This window comes from Podarcis muralis, chromosome 7 (genome assembly GCF_964188315.1).
Source record: "Podarcis muralis chromosome 7, rPodMur119.hap1.1, whole genome shotgun sequence".
Lineage (NCBI taxonomy): Eukaryota > Metazoa > Chordata > Lepidosauria > Squamata > Lacertidae > Podarcis > Podarcis muralis.
This window is the reverse complement of record NC_135661.1, coordinates 90,859,700-90,879,088: the sequence shown is the minus strand read 5'-3', so window position 1 is coordinate 90,879,088 and position 19,389 is coordinate 90,859,700. Positions and strand designations below refer to the sequence as shown.

Below are 19,389 nucleotides of genomic sequence, written 5' to 3'. Positions count from 1 at the left end.
GTGATTTCATGCTCTTTATTGCAGTTTGTAAAACAGTGATTTAATTGCCGCCCAAACCTCAGGCTTTTATATACATTATTTACACAATGAGTCCCGTCTGATTGGCTGTTTCTGTTGGGATCCTGCCACGGAGACAGAGGCATCAGGCCTCCACGTCATCTCCGGACGATCTCTGGTCTCCCGTTGGATCCGCATCAGTCAATTAGCGACACGACCCTCAGACACATTCCAAGACTCATGCACGCCTTTCTCGCAGTTTCCACAACGGAAGATTCACCCAGGAGAGCATATTTACAGCTTTATTCAACGTTGGTCAGAACAAAGGAAAAACATGACTGCTTGCATCCATGTCAAGGAAAACAGCCAGAACAAAAGCTATATACAAAACGGAAACGTCCAGTGTGCAGGAAGTTAGCAGGCATGTGACACACAACAGCCTGTTCCCTTTTTTAAGGAGGAACGGAAATATCCTAACAGATTCTGCTTCCCTCCTGGAGCCTGATTGGTCTTTTCCTGCAAACCAATTAGTTGTTGCATTCTAGGATCCTACTTGCCTATTGTTCTAGGATCCAAGCTTAGTACATAACAATCTCCTTCCTCCGTGTCCCCAATTCTTAAATAGGCTTTATTTCAAAACAGGGTGGGGGGTAGAGATGGCTTAGTCTTCCAAACAACTCTTTATCCATTAGTTACTAGACAAGCTTCCCAGTGCAAGGAGAGGAAAGCAGACCTCTGAGCCCAGCCTGGCCCCCCACCAAATTCTGCCCGCATGCCTTGAGGCCCCAAGATGAACGGAGGAAGGCCTGGGGGCAGCTGCTGGCTGGGACTTTGATTTGGGCAGAATGGGGGCACAAGGAGAGGGAGACAGGAAGACCGGCCAGGGGGTGGCACTGGGGGGGATTAATTCACATTGGTTTTCTACCCAAAAACCACCCACCCCGGCTGCGAGGAGGGTGGCGCCTCTTCCATGAATTCCTCTTCCACTCCCAGCCACTCTGCTCAAACCTTTGCTAAAATCCTGCTCTCCTGTCCCATTAAACTTTAATTAGTTTAATGCTAAGCCAATGTCCAGTGCGCTTCCATAGCCACAATGTCCCATTACAGCAGAGCATTTCGCGCAGCAGTTTAAGAAGGACCGGAGTGTCAGTATCCCTTCAATAAAGGAATCTTGGAGCAAGCGGTTTGGAACTCAAATAAAAGGTTTATTTACACAAAAACAAAAAACCCTGGTGACAAACCACACATATCAGCAAACACGCCCAAAAGAAAGGAAAGGAAGAAGGGACAAACACAGGAGTGAGCTGACTATTTATACAAACTCACATTCCTGGCAACTTAACGACTTCCAGCTGCTCAGTGATTAGAGCGTCTTGATTAGAGCTTCTTAACCCTTTAATACCAACACCCCCTCTCGCTCGTAACACTGAGCTGTACCAACCTTAATTCAAATTTAGACCTGAACAGAAACATTTATGAGATTGCGGACTCAAAGCTTTTGTAAAACCGTCTGCGAGATTTTCTTTGCTTGGACAATACTTTAGTTCAATTAAACCTTGTTTTACACTTTGGCATACATTTTGATAACGGATATCCAAGTGTTTTGTGTGTGCCTTGAATTGACCTGATTTAGCTAGTTTAATACAAGGTTGATTGTCTTCCCACACTCTGATAGGTAGGGAACATTCTCCAAACAATTCTTGTACCAGTTGCTTATAAAATTCCAGTTCTCTACATACATCTGATAATGCATTGAACTCAGATTCAGTTGAACTTAAAGCTATAAGTGATTGTTTTCTTGATCTCCAACCAATTAGTGCATTTCCAAATTTTATCGCCATTCCTGACACTGATTTTCTATCTGGTCCAGCATCTGCCCAACTGCTGTCGGCCCAACATTCAAGTTGTGTGCTGCCCTCTGCTGATAGTTTTAAGCGAAACCTTTTGGTAGTTTGGAGATACCTTAAAACTCTTTTTACTCCTCGCCAAGCATGCATTGATGGTTTTTCAGCTTGTCTACACAGCATGTTGACAGCATATGTTATATCGGGCCGAGTCCACTGTGCAATGTGGAGTAGACTGCCTATCGCTGACTGGTAAACCCCGGGATTACAGAACTCTGCCTGTTGCTCAGTTTGAGCATCCTTTATGTAACTTAACTCCATTGGGGTTTTAACACCAGCACAGTTGTCCATTTTAAACCTTTCCAGCAACTGCTGGATCTTAGCTTCTTGGCTGAGCCAATAGTTCCCATCTTCATCTTGCTGAATTTTAACTCCTAGATAAACAGATACATTGCCTAGTGATTTTATCTGAAACCTTTCTCCAAGCTTTGTGGCAAATAGTTGTGCAAGTTTATCGTCCTTTCCACTGTATAATAAATCGTCAACAAATATCAAGACTGCTTCTTGTTCACATCCTGAGCCTTTTAGATAAAGACACGCATCTGCTGCGCTCTTTCTGAACCCCATGCTCTCTAGAGCATCGTTTAAGCAGGAATTCCAATTACGGGCGGACTGTTTCAACCCATAAATGGATTTGTGTAGGCGCCAGACCTGGTTTGGCTTGTCTCCTTCAAAACCTGGTGGTGGTGTCATATAGACTTCCTCCTGTAAGTCTGCATTTAAATAAGCCACATTGACATCAAAATGAAACAGCTTATTTCCCTTCTTAGCTGAAGAGGCTAAAAGCATTCTTAATGACTCCGATCTTGAAGTAGGGGCATAGATTTGAGAATAGTGAACTCCTTTGCGCTGCGAAAACCCTTTTGCAACTAGTCGGGCTTTATATTGCAACTCCTCAGTAGTTGTGGGCTTTAAACGATATACCCATCGACAACCTACAGCTTGTTGCCCTTTTGGAAGCTCTGTACTTGTAAACACACCGAGAGACTTCATTGAAGCCATCTCTTTTTCCATTGCTTCCTGCCACTTTACGGCTTCTGAGCTTGGAAGCTGTTGTACTTCCATATAGCTATCTGGCTCACACTGTGCCATATTTACGTATACACTTGTCACCTTAAACCGCTCTGGCGGCTTGCCCTTTGTGGCACGTTTTGACCTGCGCAATTGCTCCTCTTGTGCCCCCTCTGACCGTTGGCTGTCAGAATCTGTCTCAGACTTTATGTCTGGATGTGCCTCTAGGGATAAAGACCTCCGTTTAGATACCTCCCTTGGGCTTGGTGTTGCAGGCGACCTGCTTCGCTTTTGCTGTCTGCTAGGCCTACTGACTGGCGATGTTGGAACACTCCTAGATTCTGGCTTTTCTACCTTAGGAGAAGAACCTTGTGCCTGGTCAGAATCTGCATCTGAACCATGTGCACCGTCCCCTTTTGGCTCACCACCCTCTGGACTTTCTTTCTCAGCATAAATGCCTAAATCATCTCTCAAAATTTCAGGGTTAGCGTGTAAGTGAGTCCATCCGGATTGCTCACAAAATTCAGCGCTCCTACTGAGGACCACTCTTGTAGTATCCCCATCTGGGTCCACAAACCTCCAAGATTTGGCATGTGGTTCGTACCCGCAAAAGATGAGTTTCCTAGCCCTTGGACTTCCCTTTTTCCTTAACGCTTTTGGGATAAGTACATAGGCTTGAGATCCAAACACCCGAAAGTAATTAACTTTGGGCTTTTTCCCATATAAAGCAAAATATGGGGTAGTACCAATTACCGAATTATATACTCGGTTCAGAATATGAGTAGCCGCCTGCCAGGCTTCCGCCCAGTAACTTTGAGGAAGTTTAGCATCAAACAACATAGAGTTTGCCAACTCTTGCAGAACCCTGTTTTTACGTTCGGCCACACCTCCTTCTTGGGGGGAATAAGGTGTAGACAGACGATGCTTAATTCCCTTTTTCTTAAAGAAATTCTGCAACACAGACCCGGTAAATTCTGACCCTCTGTCTGTCTGAAAAGCAAGTACTCTAGTACCGAATTCAAGTTCTACTGCATGAACCCAATTTTTAACTGTTTCTGCAGTATCTGCTTTTGTTTTGAGAGGAAAAAACCATGTGACTTTGGTTTTGTCATCCAACAGACACAGTGCATACCTCGAACCTCCCATGCTAGCAACAGGCATTGGGCCACATAGGTCCATATGCACAAGTTGGAATACTTTGTCAGATTTCCTATTTGAACTGGGATAGCTGCATCTATGAACCTTCGCACTTTTGCATGCAGTACAATCCAAATACTTAGTACATTTGTTCAATTTGCACCCTTCTGATAATTCAGGTTGCCTTTTAACATACTGAAAATTAATATGTCCCAAACGGCGGTGCCATAAATGAACACAAGAATTATGGGTAGGCGAGTTCACACAACCAGCATGAACCTGTTCAACTTCATCTGGACTTGTCTCAAAATAATATAACCCATTTCTGCTTTCCACCTGCAAAAGAGATACGTTATTCTTTGAAATAGTGCAAACCCCATTTTCAAACACAGTTTTAAACCCATTTCTATCAAGTTCTGACACAGACAAAATACACCCCTTCATTCCCTTTAGCACGTAGGCATCAATTTCTGTTTGCAAACAGTTCAGGAACACTGTGCCTACGGTCTCTAAGGAACGTTTAGTTGAATCTGCCATTGTCACAACTTTAAGGGTTTGCAAATGTCTGCAATTCTGCAAACGGACACTAGATGGCGCCACCAGGTGGTGAGATGCACCACTGTCGATCAACCAGCGTAGATTGCTGCCTTGGCCACGCCCTTGCATCAACGCCATTGCTGAAGCCATGTGCTGTGTGCTGTGGGAGTAGCCACAACCTCCTCCTCTTCTTCGACGTCCCCTGGAACTCCTTGTCTGGTAACTAGGGGTAATGGCCTTGGTGCTGTCTTGACCAGGTTCACGTGTACAATTCCTGATTAAATGGGAAGAGGAACCACAGCGAAAACAGTGTCTAGCTGCAAAAGCATTTACTGTGTTCTCAAACTCAGCATCCCCACTCTTAGGCACAGCATAACTCCCCTTTGAAGACAAACCTCTTTCTCTTTGCCTTTTATCCTGTTCATCTGCAAGTCGAGAAGAAATGTATTCAAGGGTTAATTCAGTTGAAGGCATAGCTTCCAAAGTTAAAGCTAGAGTCTCATAGCTTTTATCAAGAGAAGACAACAATATGTATGACTGCTGCTCCATAGAGAAAGGAATGCCCAGCTGTCTTAGTTGATTAAAGGCAGACACCATTTTGGCAATATGTTCTTTCACACACGCTCCCGGTTGGAGACGTAAATCAAACAAACATCTTGTAGCATGGATCTTGGCCCCCGCAGTGTTTCTGGAATTTAGCCTCTGCAGAACCGTCCAGACCTCATGCGTGTTCTTTAACTCAGAAACATAAGGCATTTGCTCTGGTCCCACTGCCAAAACTAGTAGACCTTGGGCTTTCCTGTCGCGTTTCTGTGAAGCTGCCGCTGCTGCTTCGTCTTCTGCAGACGCGTCTGCAGCTGCCTGTAAAGGCGGTGCTTCAGTACAACTCCACAACTCTTTTGCTTGCAACCAAACCCTTACTCTAGCCTTCCAATCTTGCCAATTTTTCCCATTGAGTCGCGTAAATGGGACAGTAAAACTTTCCTGGGACTCTGCCATCCTCCCTGGGGCTTAGGAACGATACTCACACACCTGTAGACCGTCTCCCAGCTGCTGAGGTGGCTCCTTGAGGAATAAGACGTCTTCCAGCGAGTACAAACTGCGCAGTGCCTGTTTAAAAACTTTTTCTAGGCACGTTGCAGGACTCAAGCTGCTTTGGAGGCTTTCGTTGTCGGCAACCGCTTCTGTCTTCGCTCCAGTCCTTTCATAAATCACTCTGAACTGCACTCCTTATCTCCTTCTTGACGTACAAACAGCCATAACCTGTCCCATTAAACTTTAATTAGTTTAATGCTAAGCCAATGTCCAGTGCGCTTCCATAGCCACAATGTCCCATTACAGCAGAGCATTTCGCGCAGCAGTTTAAGAAGGACCGGAGTGTCAGTATCCCTTCAATAAAGGAATCTTGGAGCAAGCGGTTTGGAACTCAAATAAAAGGTTTATTTACACAAAAACAAAAAACCCTGGTGACAAACCACACATATCAGCAAACACGCCCAAAAGAAAGGAAAGGAAGAAGGGACAAACACAGGAGTGAGCTGACTATTTATACAAACTCACATTCCTGGCAACTTAACGACTTCCAGCTGCTCAGTGATTAGAGCGTCTTGATTAGAGCTTCTTAACCCTTTAATACCAACATCTCCTCCCTCCTCTCCATCTCAGAGGCTGGGCTTTCTGTCTCATCTCAAGAACCGCCAAAGCGCCCACAATTGCCTCTTATCTTCCACCCAAACCGTCCACATCAATCCTAAGCATCTCCTGTTCTGGTTTTCATTTTTTTACCTTCTTTTCCATCTTTTCAGACTTCTCTTCACTTCCTTTCATGGAGACATCTAGTGCTTCTGTTTTCTTTGTCAGTGTCTCTGCTTTAGTGGTCAAATTTGTCTCCATTTCATTATTTTCATCAATTCTGGCTAATAGGGTCTCCAAATTTAACACAGGCCTGGTGTTAACTGTTTTTGAACTGCCATATTCAAAATCTCCCTCTCCCTATTTTCCAACAGCACCTTATCAGTTTGTCAAGGTCACAGAATAACTCTTTCCTAAGAGATCCTGTTACCTGCATTTTTCCAGCCCTCCCTCTTCCTTCCAGCCTGATACCCAACACACATAAGATGTTTAACATAAAATCCAATTTCTTAAATTAAGATTCGAATTAAATAAATAAACCAAATAATTACTTTAAGAGAGGAACCATAAAACAGAAAAAAGAAATAATGTGTCCAAGAGGACATAGCAATTTAGGTGTCCAGATAAGAGTGGTTGTCTTGCAGGAATCCAATTCTCTTTAAGTGGCTCAGAGTAGAAGAAATATTTTCCTTCAAAGAGAAACAAACTTGCCCAAACCTGTCTTGATTTTAGCTTTTTCAGCCAGTCCTTTTAAGAGCTCCAATTCTATTTTATAAAAGAACTTTAAAAATGAGACCAGACTTTCATAAATCCGATCACACAATTGGCACTGAAATAGTTTCTACCCTGTGTGAATTCTCTGATGGGAAATGAGATTGTTGCTTTGACTGAAGCTCTTTCCACATTCCAGGCACTGATAGGGTTTCTCCCCTGTATGAATCCTTTGATGGGAAGTGAGTTGGGAGCTCTGACGGAAGCTCTTTCCACACTCCAAGCAGTGATAGGGTTTCTCCCCTGTATGAATCCTTTGATGGGAAGTGAGATGGGAACTCTGATTGAAGCTCTTTCCACATTCCACGCACTGATAGGGTTTCTCCCCTGTATGAATTCTACGATGGGAAGTGAGATCGTGGCTGTTACTGAAGCTCTTTCCACACTCCAAGCAGTGATAAGGTTTCTCCCCTGTATGAATTCTACGATGGGAAGTGAAACCGCGGTTTTGACTGAAGCTCTTTCCACACTCCAAGCAGTGATATGGTTTCTCCCCTGTATGAATTCTACGATGGGAAGTGAGGCTTTCTTTCCAGGTGAAGCTCTTTCCACATTCCATGCACTGAAAGGGTTTCTCCCCTGTATGAATTCTTTGATGGGAGGTGAGAGAGGACCTTTCAGTGAAGATCTTTCCACATTCCATGCACTGATAGGGTTTCTCCCCTGTATGAATTCTTTGATGGGAAGTGAGCTTGGCACTCTGACTGAAGCTCTTTCCACATTCCACGCACTGATAGGGTTTCTCCCCTTTGTGAATCCTTTGATGGGAAGTGAGATCTGAGCAATTTCTGAGTATCTTTCCACATTCCACGCACTGATAGGGTTTCTCCCCTGTATGAATTCTTTGATGGGAAGTGAGATTGGCACTCCGAGTGAAGCTCTTTTCACATTCCACACACTGATAGGGTTTCTCCCCTGTATGAAATCTCTGGTGGGCAATGAGATAGCGTCTGTCAATGAAGCTCTTTCCACATTCCAAGCACTGATAGGGTTTCTCCCCTGTATGAATCCTTTGATGGGAGGTGAGATCGGAGCTCTTCCTGAAACTTTTCCCACATTTCATGCACTGATATGGTTTCTCCCCTGTATGAATTCTACGATGGGAAGTGAGATCGTGGCTGTGACTGAAGCTCTTTCCACACTCCAAGCAGTGATAGTGTTTCTTCTCAAGCGGATTTCTTTGATGGGAAGCGGAATGGGAGCTCTGACTGAAGCTCTCTCCACAGTCTGAATCTTGATATGGCTCCTCCACTCTGTGGATTTCGTTGTAGTCTCCCTTGTTCTTAATTTCCAATTCATCCCCACCTGAAACTAAGAGGCAAACGGATTAGAGTCTCGGGAAGAAGTGCAGTCCCAAATTATGGAACAATGCTAATTAATGCTTGGGACAGGGGAAGAACTGAAGGGAGTTAGATGTTATAATGTTCCTTTTGTTCTGTAAAAATGTCTAGTTTCGTATAATAATAATAATAATAATAATAATAATAATAATAATAATAATTTATTATTTGTACCCTGCCCATCTGGCTGGGTTTCCCCAGCCACTCTGGGCGGCTTCCATAGAAACCAAAAAGACAGTAAAATATCACAGATTAAAAACTTCCCTGAACAGGGCTGCCTTAAGATGTCTTCTAAATGTCAGGTAGTTATTTATCGCTTTGACATCTGATGGGAGGGCGTTCCACAGGGCGGGCGCCACTACCGAGAAGGCCCTCTGCCTGGTTCGCTGTAGCTTTGCTTCTCGCAATGAGGGAACTGCCAGAACGCCCTCTGCGCTGGACCTCAGCGTCCGGGCTGAACGATGGGGGTGGAGACGCTCCTTCAGGTATACTGGGCCGAGGCCGTTTAGGACTTTAAAGGTCAACACCAGCACTTTGAATTGTGCTCGGAAACGTACTGGGAGCCAATGTAGGTCTTTCAAGACCAGTGTTATGTGGTCTCGGCGGCTGCCCCCAGTCTAGCTGCCGCATTCTGGATTAGTTGTAGTTTCCGAGTCACCTTCAAAGGTAGCCCCACGTAGAGCGCATTGCAGTAGTCCAAGCGGGAGATAACTAGAGCATGCACCACTCTGGCGAGACAGTCCGCGGGCAGGTAGGGTCTCAGACTGCGTACCAGATGGAGCTGGTAAACAGCTGCCCTGGATACAGAATTGACCTGCGCCTCCATGGACAGCTGTGAGTCCAAAATGACTCCCAGGCTGCGCACCTGGTCCTTCAGGGGCACAGTTGCCCTATTCAGGACCAGGGAGTCCTCCACACCAGCCCGCCCCATCCCCCAAAAACAATACTTCTGTCTTGTCAGGATTCAACTTCAATCCATTAGCTGCCATCCATCCTCCAACCGCTTCCAGACACACAGGACCTTCACTGCCTTCACTGGTTCTGATTTGAAAGAGAAGTAGAGCTGGGTATCATCTGCATATTGATGGACACCCAGTCCAAACCCCCTGATGATCTCTCCCAGCGGCTTCATATAGATGTTAAAAAGCATGGGGGAGAGGACAGAACCCTGAGGCACCCCACAAGTGAGGGCCCAGGGGTCTGAACACTCATCCCCCCCCCACTTTCTGAAAACGGCCCAGGAGGAAGGAGCGAAACCACTGTATAACAGTGCCACTAGCTCCCAGCCCCTCTAGACGGTCCAGAAGGATGTTATGGTCGATTGTATGAAAGGCCGCTGAGAGATCCAGCAGAACCAGGAAACAGCTCTCACCTTTGTCCCTAGCTCGCCGGAGATCATCAACCAGTGCGACCAAGGCAGTTTAAGTCCCATGATGAGGCCTGAATCCCAACTGGAAGGGATCCAAATGGTCCGCATCCTCCAGGCGTGCCTGGAGTTGTTCAGCAACCACACGCTCAATCACCTTGCCCAAGAATGGAAGATTTGAGACTGAGCGATAGTTGGCCTGCATCTAAAGATGGTTTTTTAAGAAGCGGTTTAATGACCGCCTCTTTCAGCGGATCTGGGAATGTTCCCTCACAGAGGGAAGCATTCACCACCCCGCAGAGCCCATCGCCCAGCCCTTCCCGACTTGCTTTTATTAGCCAGGATGGGCAAGGATCAAGGAGACAGGTGGTTGGTTTCACGCGTCCAAGCAGCCTGTCCACATCCTCGGGGGTAACGGATTGAAATTGATTCCATGCAACTTGACCAGACAGAGCTCTAGCTCCTGCTCCCACGGTGGTGTCTAGCTCCTTCCGAATATGAGTGATTTTATCTGCAAAAAACTTTGCAAAATCGTTGCAGGAGATCTTGGGGTCTTTACAAGGCCCCGGTGGTAAAGGTGGTTCCGTTAAATTGCAAACCACCTGAAAGAGTCTCCTGCTACTATTTTCTGCAGATGCAATAGAGGCGGTGAAGAAAGTCTTCTTCGCCGTCACTATCGCCACTTGGTAGGCTCGACGTTGAGCTCTAACCTGTGTCCGGTCAGATTTGGAGTGAGTTTTCTGCCACTGACGCTCTAGCCGTCTCAGCGTTTGTTTCATCACCCTCAGCTCCGAAGAAAACCATGGGGCTGTCCGGGCTCCATGCAATCGGAGAGGGCGCTTCGGAGCCAGACAGTGATAGCCCTAGTTAACTCCACATTCCAGCGGGCCACCAGGGAATCAGCTGAAAGGCCATCAACATGGGATAAAGCATCCCCTGCCACTCTCTGGAAACCATTTGGATCCATTAAGTGGCGCGCTGTTCATGCTCCAAGGATGCTTTTAGCTATGAAATCACCCTGCAATAATAAGAACTTTGCTCATGCTCTTATGTACAAGCAATCATTTTCCCACAGGGGCGGACCATCCGGATCGGTCCCACCTCCCTGCAGAGGGGAAGGGTCGCGGAGAAGTCCAGTTGCACCAGGAAGTGATCTGACCATGGCACTTCTTTTGTTTCACTTTTACTTAGTGTCAGATCACCCACGTCACTAGAGGTGAACACCAAGTCTAAGGCATGTCCATGACTATGAGTTGGGCCAAACTTATTCAGGGACAGCCCCATGGAGGCCATGCTTTCCACGAAGTCCTGAGCAGCCCCTTGTAAGGTCGTGTCGGCATGGATGTTAAAATCCCCTAGGACAACCAAACTAGGTGTCTCCAGGAGAAAATCCGCCACAACCTGAAGCAGCTCGGACAGGGAATCCTTAGTGCAGCGGGGAGGTCGGTACACCAAGAGGAATCCTGTACTGCCCCTATTGCCCAACTTCCAGAACATGCACTCAGAGAACTGGATCTTCCCAGTAGGACGCCTGGTGCAAGCTAGTGACTTCCTAAAAATCACTGCAACCCCCCCCTCCCCGCTCACATGACCTGGGCTGCTGTGCGTAAGAGAAACCTGGTGGGCAAGCAGCGGCAAGGACAGGCCCATCTGCTTCCTCCAACCAGGTCTCTGTCACACGTGCCAGGTCAAATCCTCCATCCACAATCAAGTCGTGGATGGCAGTGGTCTTATGAATCATTGACCTGGCATTGCACAGCAACACTTTCAGGTCATGTGGGTTTCCCCTGTTGATTCCAGTATCCATCCGGTCAAGGCCAGACCCGGAGGCAGGGATAGTCTTCAAACAACGACTAAACCTGCCTCCTCGGTAATGACATGGTCTGGTCTTAGCGTAACTCCGCCTCCTGCCCATGATCACCGAGATCGGATGTCCCAGTGCTTCCCCCCCCCTGTGGAACTTGTCCCAGCCATCGTGTTGGCTGGGGCCCCACTCCCAGGCAGCCCTGATCCCGCCCCTTAAAAACAAAACACAAACTATACAGAACCAATAAAACAACAACAACAAAAAGGAACAGAACAATTATACTAAAATTAATCCCCAACCAACTATCCATCCCACCCACCCCCAACAAAGGGAAAAAGGGAAAAAAGGAATAAAAATTTAAATTGCCACCGACTGCTTGAGGACATTTTAAAGCACATTAACCACCTGGAACAGGGAAGCAATGGTAGAACACTCCCCACACTTCCCCAAAAGTTTGTTCCAAATAAGGGCCTGGGCCAGTTGGAAAAGGCCCTGGAAGGGAGCAGGCCCTGCAATCCTCACCCAGCCGATGGTCCGAGGCCTCCCCGCAGCAGGAGTCCCTTTATAGCTGGGAGAGAGGGCCTGGGCCAGTTGGAGAAGGCCCTGGAAGGGAGCAGGCCCTGCAGTCCTCACCCAGCCCTTTATTTATATCCCGCCCTCCCCAGACGAAGCTGGGCTCAGGGCGGCTAACAACAATCAAGTTGAATATTATGTTTTCTCTCTCTAGTTTTTAAAAGTACAGCTTAACCTGGTAACGTCATTTTGTTCAAATTTAAATATGGATCTGTACTATCTTCATAAATAAAATGTGCTTTCATTATTATTTTAAAGGTGGCCAAAGCGGGAAAGTTCCCTGTTCAAAATTAAGATATACAGTGGTACCTCGGGTTACATACGCTTCAGGTTACATACGCTTAGGTTACAGACTCTGCTAACCCAGAAATAATGCTTCAGTTTAAGAACTTTGCTTCAGGATAAGAACAGAAATCATGCCCCGGCGGCGCGGCGGCAACAGCAGGAGACCCCATTAGCTAAAGTGGTGCTTCAGGTTAAAAACAGTTTCAGGTTAAGAAAGGACCTCCGGAAGGAATTAAGTTCTTAACCCGAGGTACAACTGTATTTAATATGCTACGTTGTTCAATATGCAGTAATAAATCTAAACAAATTGTAAGAGCTTGAGAAATATTTGGGAACATTGACTCTGGACTGACTTGGTCATAGTCAGCTACCTTGTGGTAGGGGAATGAACTTCTGTGTGCTGAAAAACACATTTTGTATATTGAACAAATGTGTGTAGCAGCTGCCAAATTTAAATTTCTTTAGTGGCTAAAAATTTAATGATGATGTGCATCACCTTAAACCAATCTGGATGTTTTCTTAAATTCTCGACATCACAGAATGCAGCAGAAACTTGTCATATCAGTATTATTATTATTATTATTAAAGTTTCCTTACACTGGTACCTCAGGTTACATACACTTCAGGTTACAGACTCAGCTAACCTAGAAATAGCACCTCAGGTTAAGAAGAAGAAGAGAAGAGTTTGGATTTGATATCCCGCCTTTCACTCCCCTTCAGGAGTCTCAAAGCGGCTAACAATCTCCTTTCCCTTCCTCCCCCACAACAAACACTCTGCGAGGTGAGTGGCGCTGAGAGACTTCAGAGAAGTGTGACTGGCCCAAGGTCACCCAGCAGCTGCATGTGGAGGAGCAGAGACGCGAACCCGGTTCACCAGATTACGTGACTACCGCTCTTAACCACTACACCACACTGGCTCTCGGTTAAGAACTTTGCTCAGGATGAGAACAGAAATCGTGCTCTGGCAGCGCAGCGGCAGCAGGAGGCCCCATTAGCTAAAGTGGTGCTTCAGGTTAAGAACAGTTTCAGGTTAAGAACAGACCTCCAGAACGAATTAAGTTCTTCACCCAAAGTACCACTGTACTTAAATATTACATTATTGTGAGAAGTTACAGGGGACGAGGCAGGGGGCCTTCTCGGTAGGGGCACCCACCCTGTGGAACGCCCCCCCATCAGATGTCAAGGAAATAACTATGCAACTTTTAGAGGACTTCTGAAGGCACCTCTGTATCGGGAAGTTTTTAATGTTTGATGTTTCATTATGTTTTTCTATTTGTTGGAAGTTGCCCAGAGTGGCTGGGGCAACCCAGTCAGATGGGCAGGGTGAAAATAATAAAATTATCATTATTGTTACTACAGGGTTCACTGCCTGAGATTCAAAAAGCCTGGCTCTGTTTTGGGATGGAGTTTGTTTGGTTCAGTCGTGGAATCTGTGCCATCTCCAATGTCAAGCGACTCTTTGGTCAACCAGAGAGAGACAGAAGGAAGAACAAAAGCAGGAAACTTGACTGAAGCTACTTCAACACCTCAAATCACTCTGAATCCTACATTTAAGAAGGCCTGGGCAGTTCAGACAGCCTGATCATGGTTTTAAACGACAGAACTGGAGGAAGAATATTCACAGGGAAAACAATCAATAGCCATCCCTCCAAGGTTTGCTGTGGGAGTGTTAACATCCCAGGTGCTGTGGGTGGCGCTGTTGAGCCCCATCGAAATATCAGAGGTTCGTCACATAGAGAGATGTCTTGAATTACAAAACAGATAGGATGATCCAATAGGGAGCCCTACCGAGAGAGTCCAAGACCCCACGATTCTCCTCCATGACTTCCTTATGGAGAGCTCTCTGGTCAGGATCCAGCAACGCCCACTCCTCGTCTGTGAAATGGACAGCTACATCTTCAAAGCACACTGGACCCTAACAGAACAGGAAAAAGGCTGTCCTCTTAGAGAACATTCACCTGGCTCTGTTGTTTTCTACAGCGGCCAGACCCCTCTCTGCCTTCCTCATCCCTCCTCTCTCCTGCTGCAGCTTCTGCCTCGGAGTCTGGGCTGCTCTCTGCCACAGACTCCCTCTGCTCCCTGAGCCCTCTTCCCTCTCCAGCTTCAGACACCTCCTCCTCCTCCTCCTCCCAGTCGGCTCCCTCTTCTCTGGCTCCTCCCACCATTCCTCTGCATCCAACTGTGTCCAGCCAGTCTGCATCCAAGCAGTCCTTCCCCACAAGGCTCCTTCCCCCTACCTGATCTGGGTCCACAGCTGCTGCCTCCCCTCCACCACCATGAAAAGATGAAGGAGCAGGTCTTGGTGGCATCATTCCGTCACCTGGGAGAGACCAAGGTAAGTGGGAAACTGTAAGTGCATCTCTCAGTACAGATGGGGCTTCGTCCAAGTCTCCCCTGCTAGCTTCCGGTTCCGCTCTGCTTTAATGGAGGCAGCGGGAGATCGTTGGCAAAGGAAAAACAAGGATGACTGAGGGTAATTCTCCTTGCAAGTTGCCCCCAGGGACAGGGGGGAACGGGCTTCACTCCCAGTTTGTCTCGCTATCAGGCTCCGGCTCCGGCATGGATTGCGGGAGGCAGGGAGGCGCTGAGTGCAAAAGCCCTTTGCCTGCCAAAAACCCTCCTTTGCTGCCATTAAGAAGCAGAGGTTCTCCTGTCAATCAGAGCTCAATTTGGACTAATGTACAGGCATTGCTGGAAGAGATGAGATCATAAACTGCGGAATTAAACCAGCTGCAAGGTCTTTAAGGTTTGAATTTGAGAGTAGACTTCATTTGGTGCAAAAGACAGTGGGTGGGGGGAGGGGAGACTATGGCTTCTTTATATAAAGTTTTCTTTTCTACACTAATGAATTGGCAGCCCGCCATTGAATACTAGTTTAAAATATCTATGTACAGGTGAGCAGGGATGAAACTGGACTGCAGATGTGGAATATAACATCAAATGGAACTGTGCGTGGGGTAAAAAAGGAAAAAGGGAGGGAAGCTCTATTTTGCAAAATGTTTACGATGGAAAATTAGAGCTGACTCTTCCCCATCCTTTATTATATACAGACTGAACTAATTAATGCTAAAAGGACTTGGAATTTAATTTAATTGGATAAATGTGCATTTCTCTTCGGCCAGACAGAGGGATGTAAGGAATCTGAAAGTTTTGAGGGAGCTGATAAGGTTCATTACTGAGTCATTTGGAATTCTGACAGATCCCTCTCTTTCCCAGGCAGAGAAGAAAAATGGCAAAAACTGATTATTTATTGGGACAGTGTGATTTTTGCAGCTGCTGTTAAAGTTGCCAAACAACGAAGCACAGGACAGAGCGATGGAGAATTTCTGAAACCACAATGGGATATAAGCTCCGCCCAAGGAATGATGGAGAACAGCAACAACCAGGAAAATATAAAATATTTTACAAGGACAGGAAAAAACATCACGAACAGAAAGATTGCCACACATGGGAAGAGTAAGGATACAGCTGGAGTGCCTCACTTGTAGTGAGAGATTTTACTTTCTTGGGCTCCATGATCACTGCAGATTGTGACAGAAGTCACGAAATTAAAAGACGTCTGCTTCTTGGGAGAAAGGCAATGACAAACCTAGACAGCATCTTAAAAAGCAGAGACATCACCTTGCCAACAAAGGTCCGTATAGTTAAAGCTATGGTTTTCCCAGTAGTGATGCATGGAAGTGAGAGCTGGACCATAAAGAAGGCTGATGGCCGAAGAATGGATGCTTTTGAATTCTGGTGCTGGAGGAGACTCTTGAGAGTCCCATGGACTGCAAGAAGATCCAACCTCTCCATTCTGAAGGAAACCAGCCCTGAGTGCTCACTGGAAGGACAGATCCTGAAGCTGAGGCTCCAAGACTTTGGCCACCTTATGAGAAGAGAAGACTCCCTGGAGAAGACACTGATGCTGGGAAAGATGGAGGGCACAAGGAGAAGGGGATGACGGAGGACGAGATGGTTGGATGGTGTTCTCGAAGCTACCAGCGTGAGTTTGACCAAACTGCGGGAGGCAGTGGAAGACAGGAGGGCCTGGCGTGCTCTGGTCCAGGGGGTCACGAAGAGGCGGACACCACTAAACAACAACAAATATTATTTGATGTTTCAGTACGAATGGAAGTCATTAATACTGCAGCTGTTTTATAAAGGATTGTTATCTTGACAGGAGTGTAATTGAAATTAATAAGATTTTGGAATGCAGAAATCAAGAAAATCATCAAACCATCAGTTTTAGCATGCGGGGGGGGGGGGCACACACACACCTATATTATATAATTTGGTATCCTAAAGATTGGTATTGCTAATTGTATTGTAATTTCGCATTGTTATAATGAGGCCATTAATGAACTGTAATTGTAAACTAATCAAATTACTATCGTAAACGTCTCCCCTGCTGACATTTGTACCCATTTCATATAATAGTTGTGCAAAAATACATCTCCCCTCTGAGCTCTGAGCTCCATGTGTCTTCCCCTAAAAGATGCAAAGAACTCACAGATTAGTTTCGAAACCAAGAGAATGTGTCAAAACGGGGGAGAAAACCCTCCTTCCTCCTTACCCAGAGGCCTCACTCTGGCGTCCAGCGGAGTCTTCTCTGCCTCAGAAGAATCAAGACCCATTTCTGCCAAAAGATCCTTCCTCTGAAAGAGCAACAAGGATTCAAAACAGAGAATGGGGAGAAGGGTTAGAGAAGGAATGGCGGAGGCAAGCGCTTTCGGGGGACAGAGGTGAAAGCTGCTTCCTGCTTCTGCTAGACTGGTGTCTGGGGTTGGCTGCCAGGACCATGAAACATTGGTCCTCAAGGATCTTCACTGGCTCCCAGAACGTTTCCCAGCACAATTCAAAGTGTTGGCCTCAAAGGCCCAGTCTACCCACAGGAGCGTCTCCATGGACTGAGGTCCAGTTCCGAGGGTCTTCTGCTGATTCCCTCACTGTGATAAGTGAAGTTACAGGGAACCAGGCAGAAGACCTTCTCCACAGTGGCCCCCACCCTGGGGAATGCCCTCCCATCAGGTGAGAAGGAGATAAGAAAATGCATAACTTTTAGAAGACATCTGATGTCTTCTGATGCTTTTACATGTGCTGGAAGGCACCCAGCCACATGGGTGTCATTAATAATAATAATAATAATAATAATAATAATAATATGCTTTCCAAAAAAGGATGGGCCATTAGGAAATGATTTGGGAATACTCTCCCTCCTCTTTGGAGCCCCTTGGGAGTATCCAGAGGAAAGTCTCTCTCACCTGCTGCTCTGCCTGCTTCCTCTCCTCTGCCTGACTCAGGAGGAAACCTTCGGCCAGGGCCACCGCCTGGGAACTGGTCTCTGCTCCGCATTCCCTCACCCAGTTCTCCATCTCCAGAGGAAGGACAGCCAGGAACTGCTCCAAGATCACCAGGTCCAACATCTCAGCTTTCGTGTGCCTTTCTGGCTTCAGCCACTGATGGTCAAGATGGTAGAACTGGCTGCAAACCTCTCGGGGTCCTTTGGCCTCCTGGGAGAAGAACTGCCTGAGCTGCTGGCTCTGCACCTCTGAGCAAGGGGTGTCCTCCTCACCCAGGATCTTCTGCACAGAGTTTTCCCAGAATCCCCCACTGTTCCCAGTTTCCATGGCATGGCCTCTTCCTGCTTCAGGGCCAGCTGAGTCTTGCTCATCCATCTGGGCTCCCAGGAAGTCTCCAAGAGATTGGAAGGAGCCCCTTTGTCCTCTGCCAAGAATACACAGCCAAGAGAAGAAGAATGTTCCCTGAGGAAGCGTGGGGAGAGGAGGAGGAGGAAGAAGTCATAACTGTGAATGACAAGTGAGTCATTTATATAACGTGTAATCTGGAGCCAAGGCAACAGTGGGGTCCCTCCCCACCCCACTTCATAGCCCAGAGCTTCGCCCCAAGCCAGCCATATCTGCTTGGGTGGCTTGGTGAGCAGCAGGGCCCATGTCTAGCTCCAGCCACCGTCCCTTGGGGACTTCCTGCTCTAGATCCGAGGGGACGGTGGCAAGGCCCTCTGGGTGGAACTGCCCTGGAAGATGCCTCGGAAACTGGACTTTCCGTCAAATAAAGAATTAGGGAGGGAAAATGGCCGACATACAGAGATTTATGAATAGAGAGAGAAGGGAAGCGTCATCTTCATGGTATTTCCCTCTTAATATCCTTCTCCCTCACAATTATGTCCCTCTTAATATCCTTCTCCCTCACAATTATGTCCCTCTTAATATCCTTCTCCCTCACATTAATGTCCCTCTTAATATCCTTCTCCCTCATAATAATGTCCCTCTTAATATACTTCTTCCTCATAATAATGTCCCTCTTAATATCCTTCTCCCTCATAATAATGTCCCTCTTAATATCCTTCTCCCTCACAATAATGTCCCTCTTAATATCCTTCTCCCTCACAATTATGTCCCTCTTAATATCCTTCTCCCTCATAATAATGTCCCTCTTAATATACTTCTCCCTCATAATAATGTCCCTCTTAATATCCTTCTCCCTCATAATAATGTCCCTCTTAATATCCTTCTCCCTCATAATAATGTCCCTCTTAATATCCTTCTCCCTCATAATAATGTCCCTCTTAATATACTTCTCCCTCATAATAATGTCCCTCTTAATATACTTCTCCCTCATAATAATGTCCCTCTTAATATACTTCTCCCTCATAATAATATCCCTCTTAATATACTTCTCCCTCATAATAATATCCCTCTTAATATACTTCTCCCTCATAATAATATCCCTCTTAATATACTTCTCCCTCATAATAATGTCCCTCTCAATATCCTTCTCCCTCATAATAATGTCCCTCTTAATATCCTTCTCCCTCACAATAATGTCCTTCCTAATATACTTCTCCCTCACAATAATGTCCCTCCTAATATACTTCTCCCTCACAATAATGTCCTTCCTAATATACTTCTCCCTCACAATAATGTCCCTCTTAATATACTTCTCCCTCATAATAATGCCCCTCTCAATATCCTTCTCCCTCATAATAATGTCCCTCTCAATATCCTTCTCCCTCATAATAATGCCCCT

The 19,389-nt window shown here is 46.3% G+C and overlaps 1 protein-coding gene across 1 annotated transcript; it reads right to left on the bottom strand.

The window, feature by feature from the left end:
- LOC144328527 (uncharacterized) lies at positions 1-18,733 on the bottom strand. The gene is made up of 6 exons (XM_077932432.1): positions 17,604-18,733; positions 16,916-16,997; positions 14,598-14,680; positions 14,149-14,275; positions 6,227-8,300; positions 1-1,021 (listed from the first exon to the last, which is right to left on the bottom strand). The coding sequence occupies exons 1-5, from the start codon at positions 18,015-18,017 to the stop codon at positions 7,060-7,062; spliced, it is 1,947 nt and encodes a 648-aa protein (XP_077788558.1). The 5' UTR covers positions 18,018-18,733; the 3' UTR covers positions 1-1,021; positions 6,227-7,059.
- Positions 18,734-19,389: the final 656 nt, after the last annotated feature.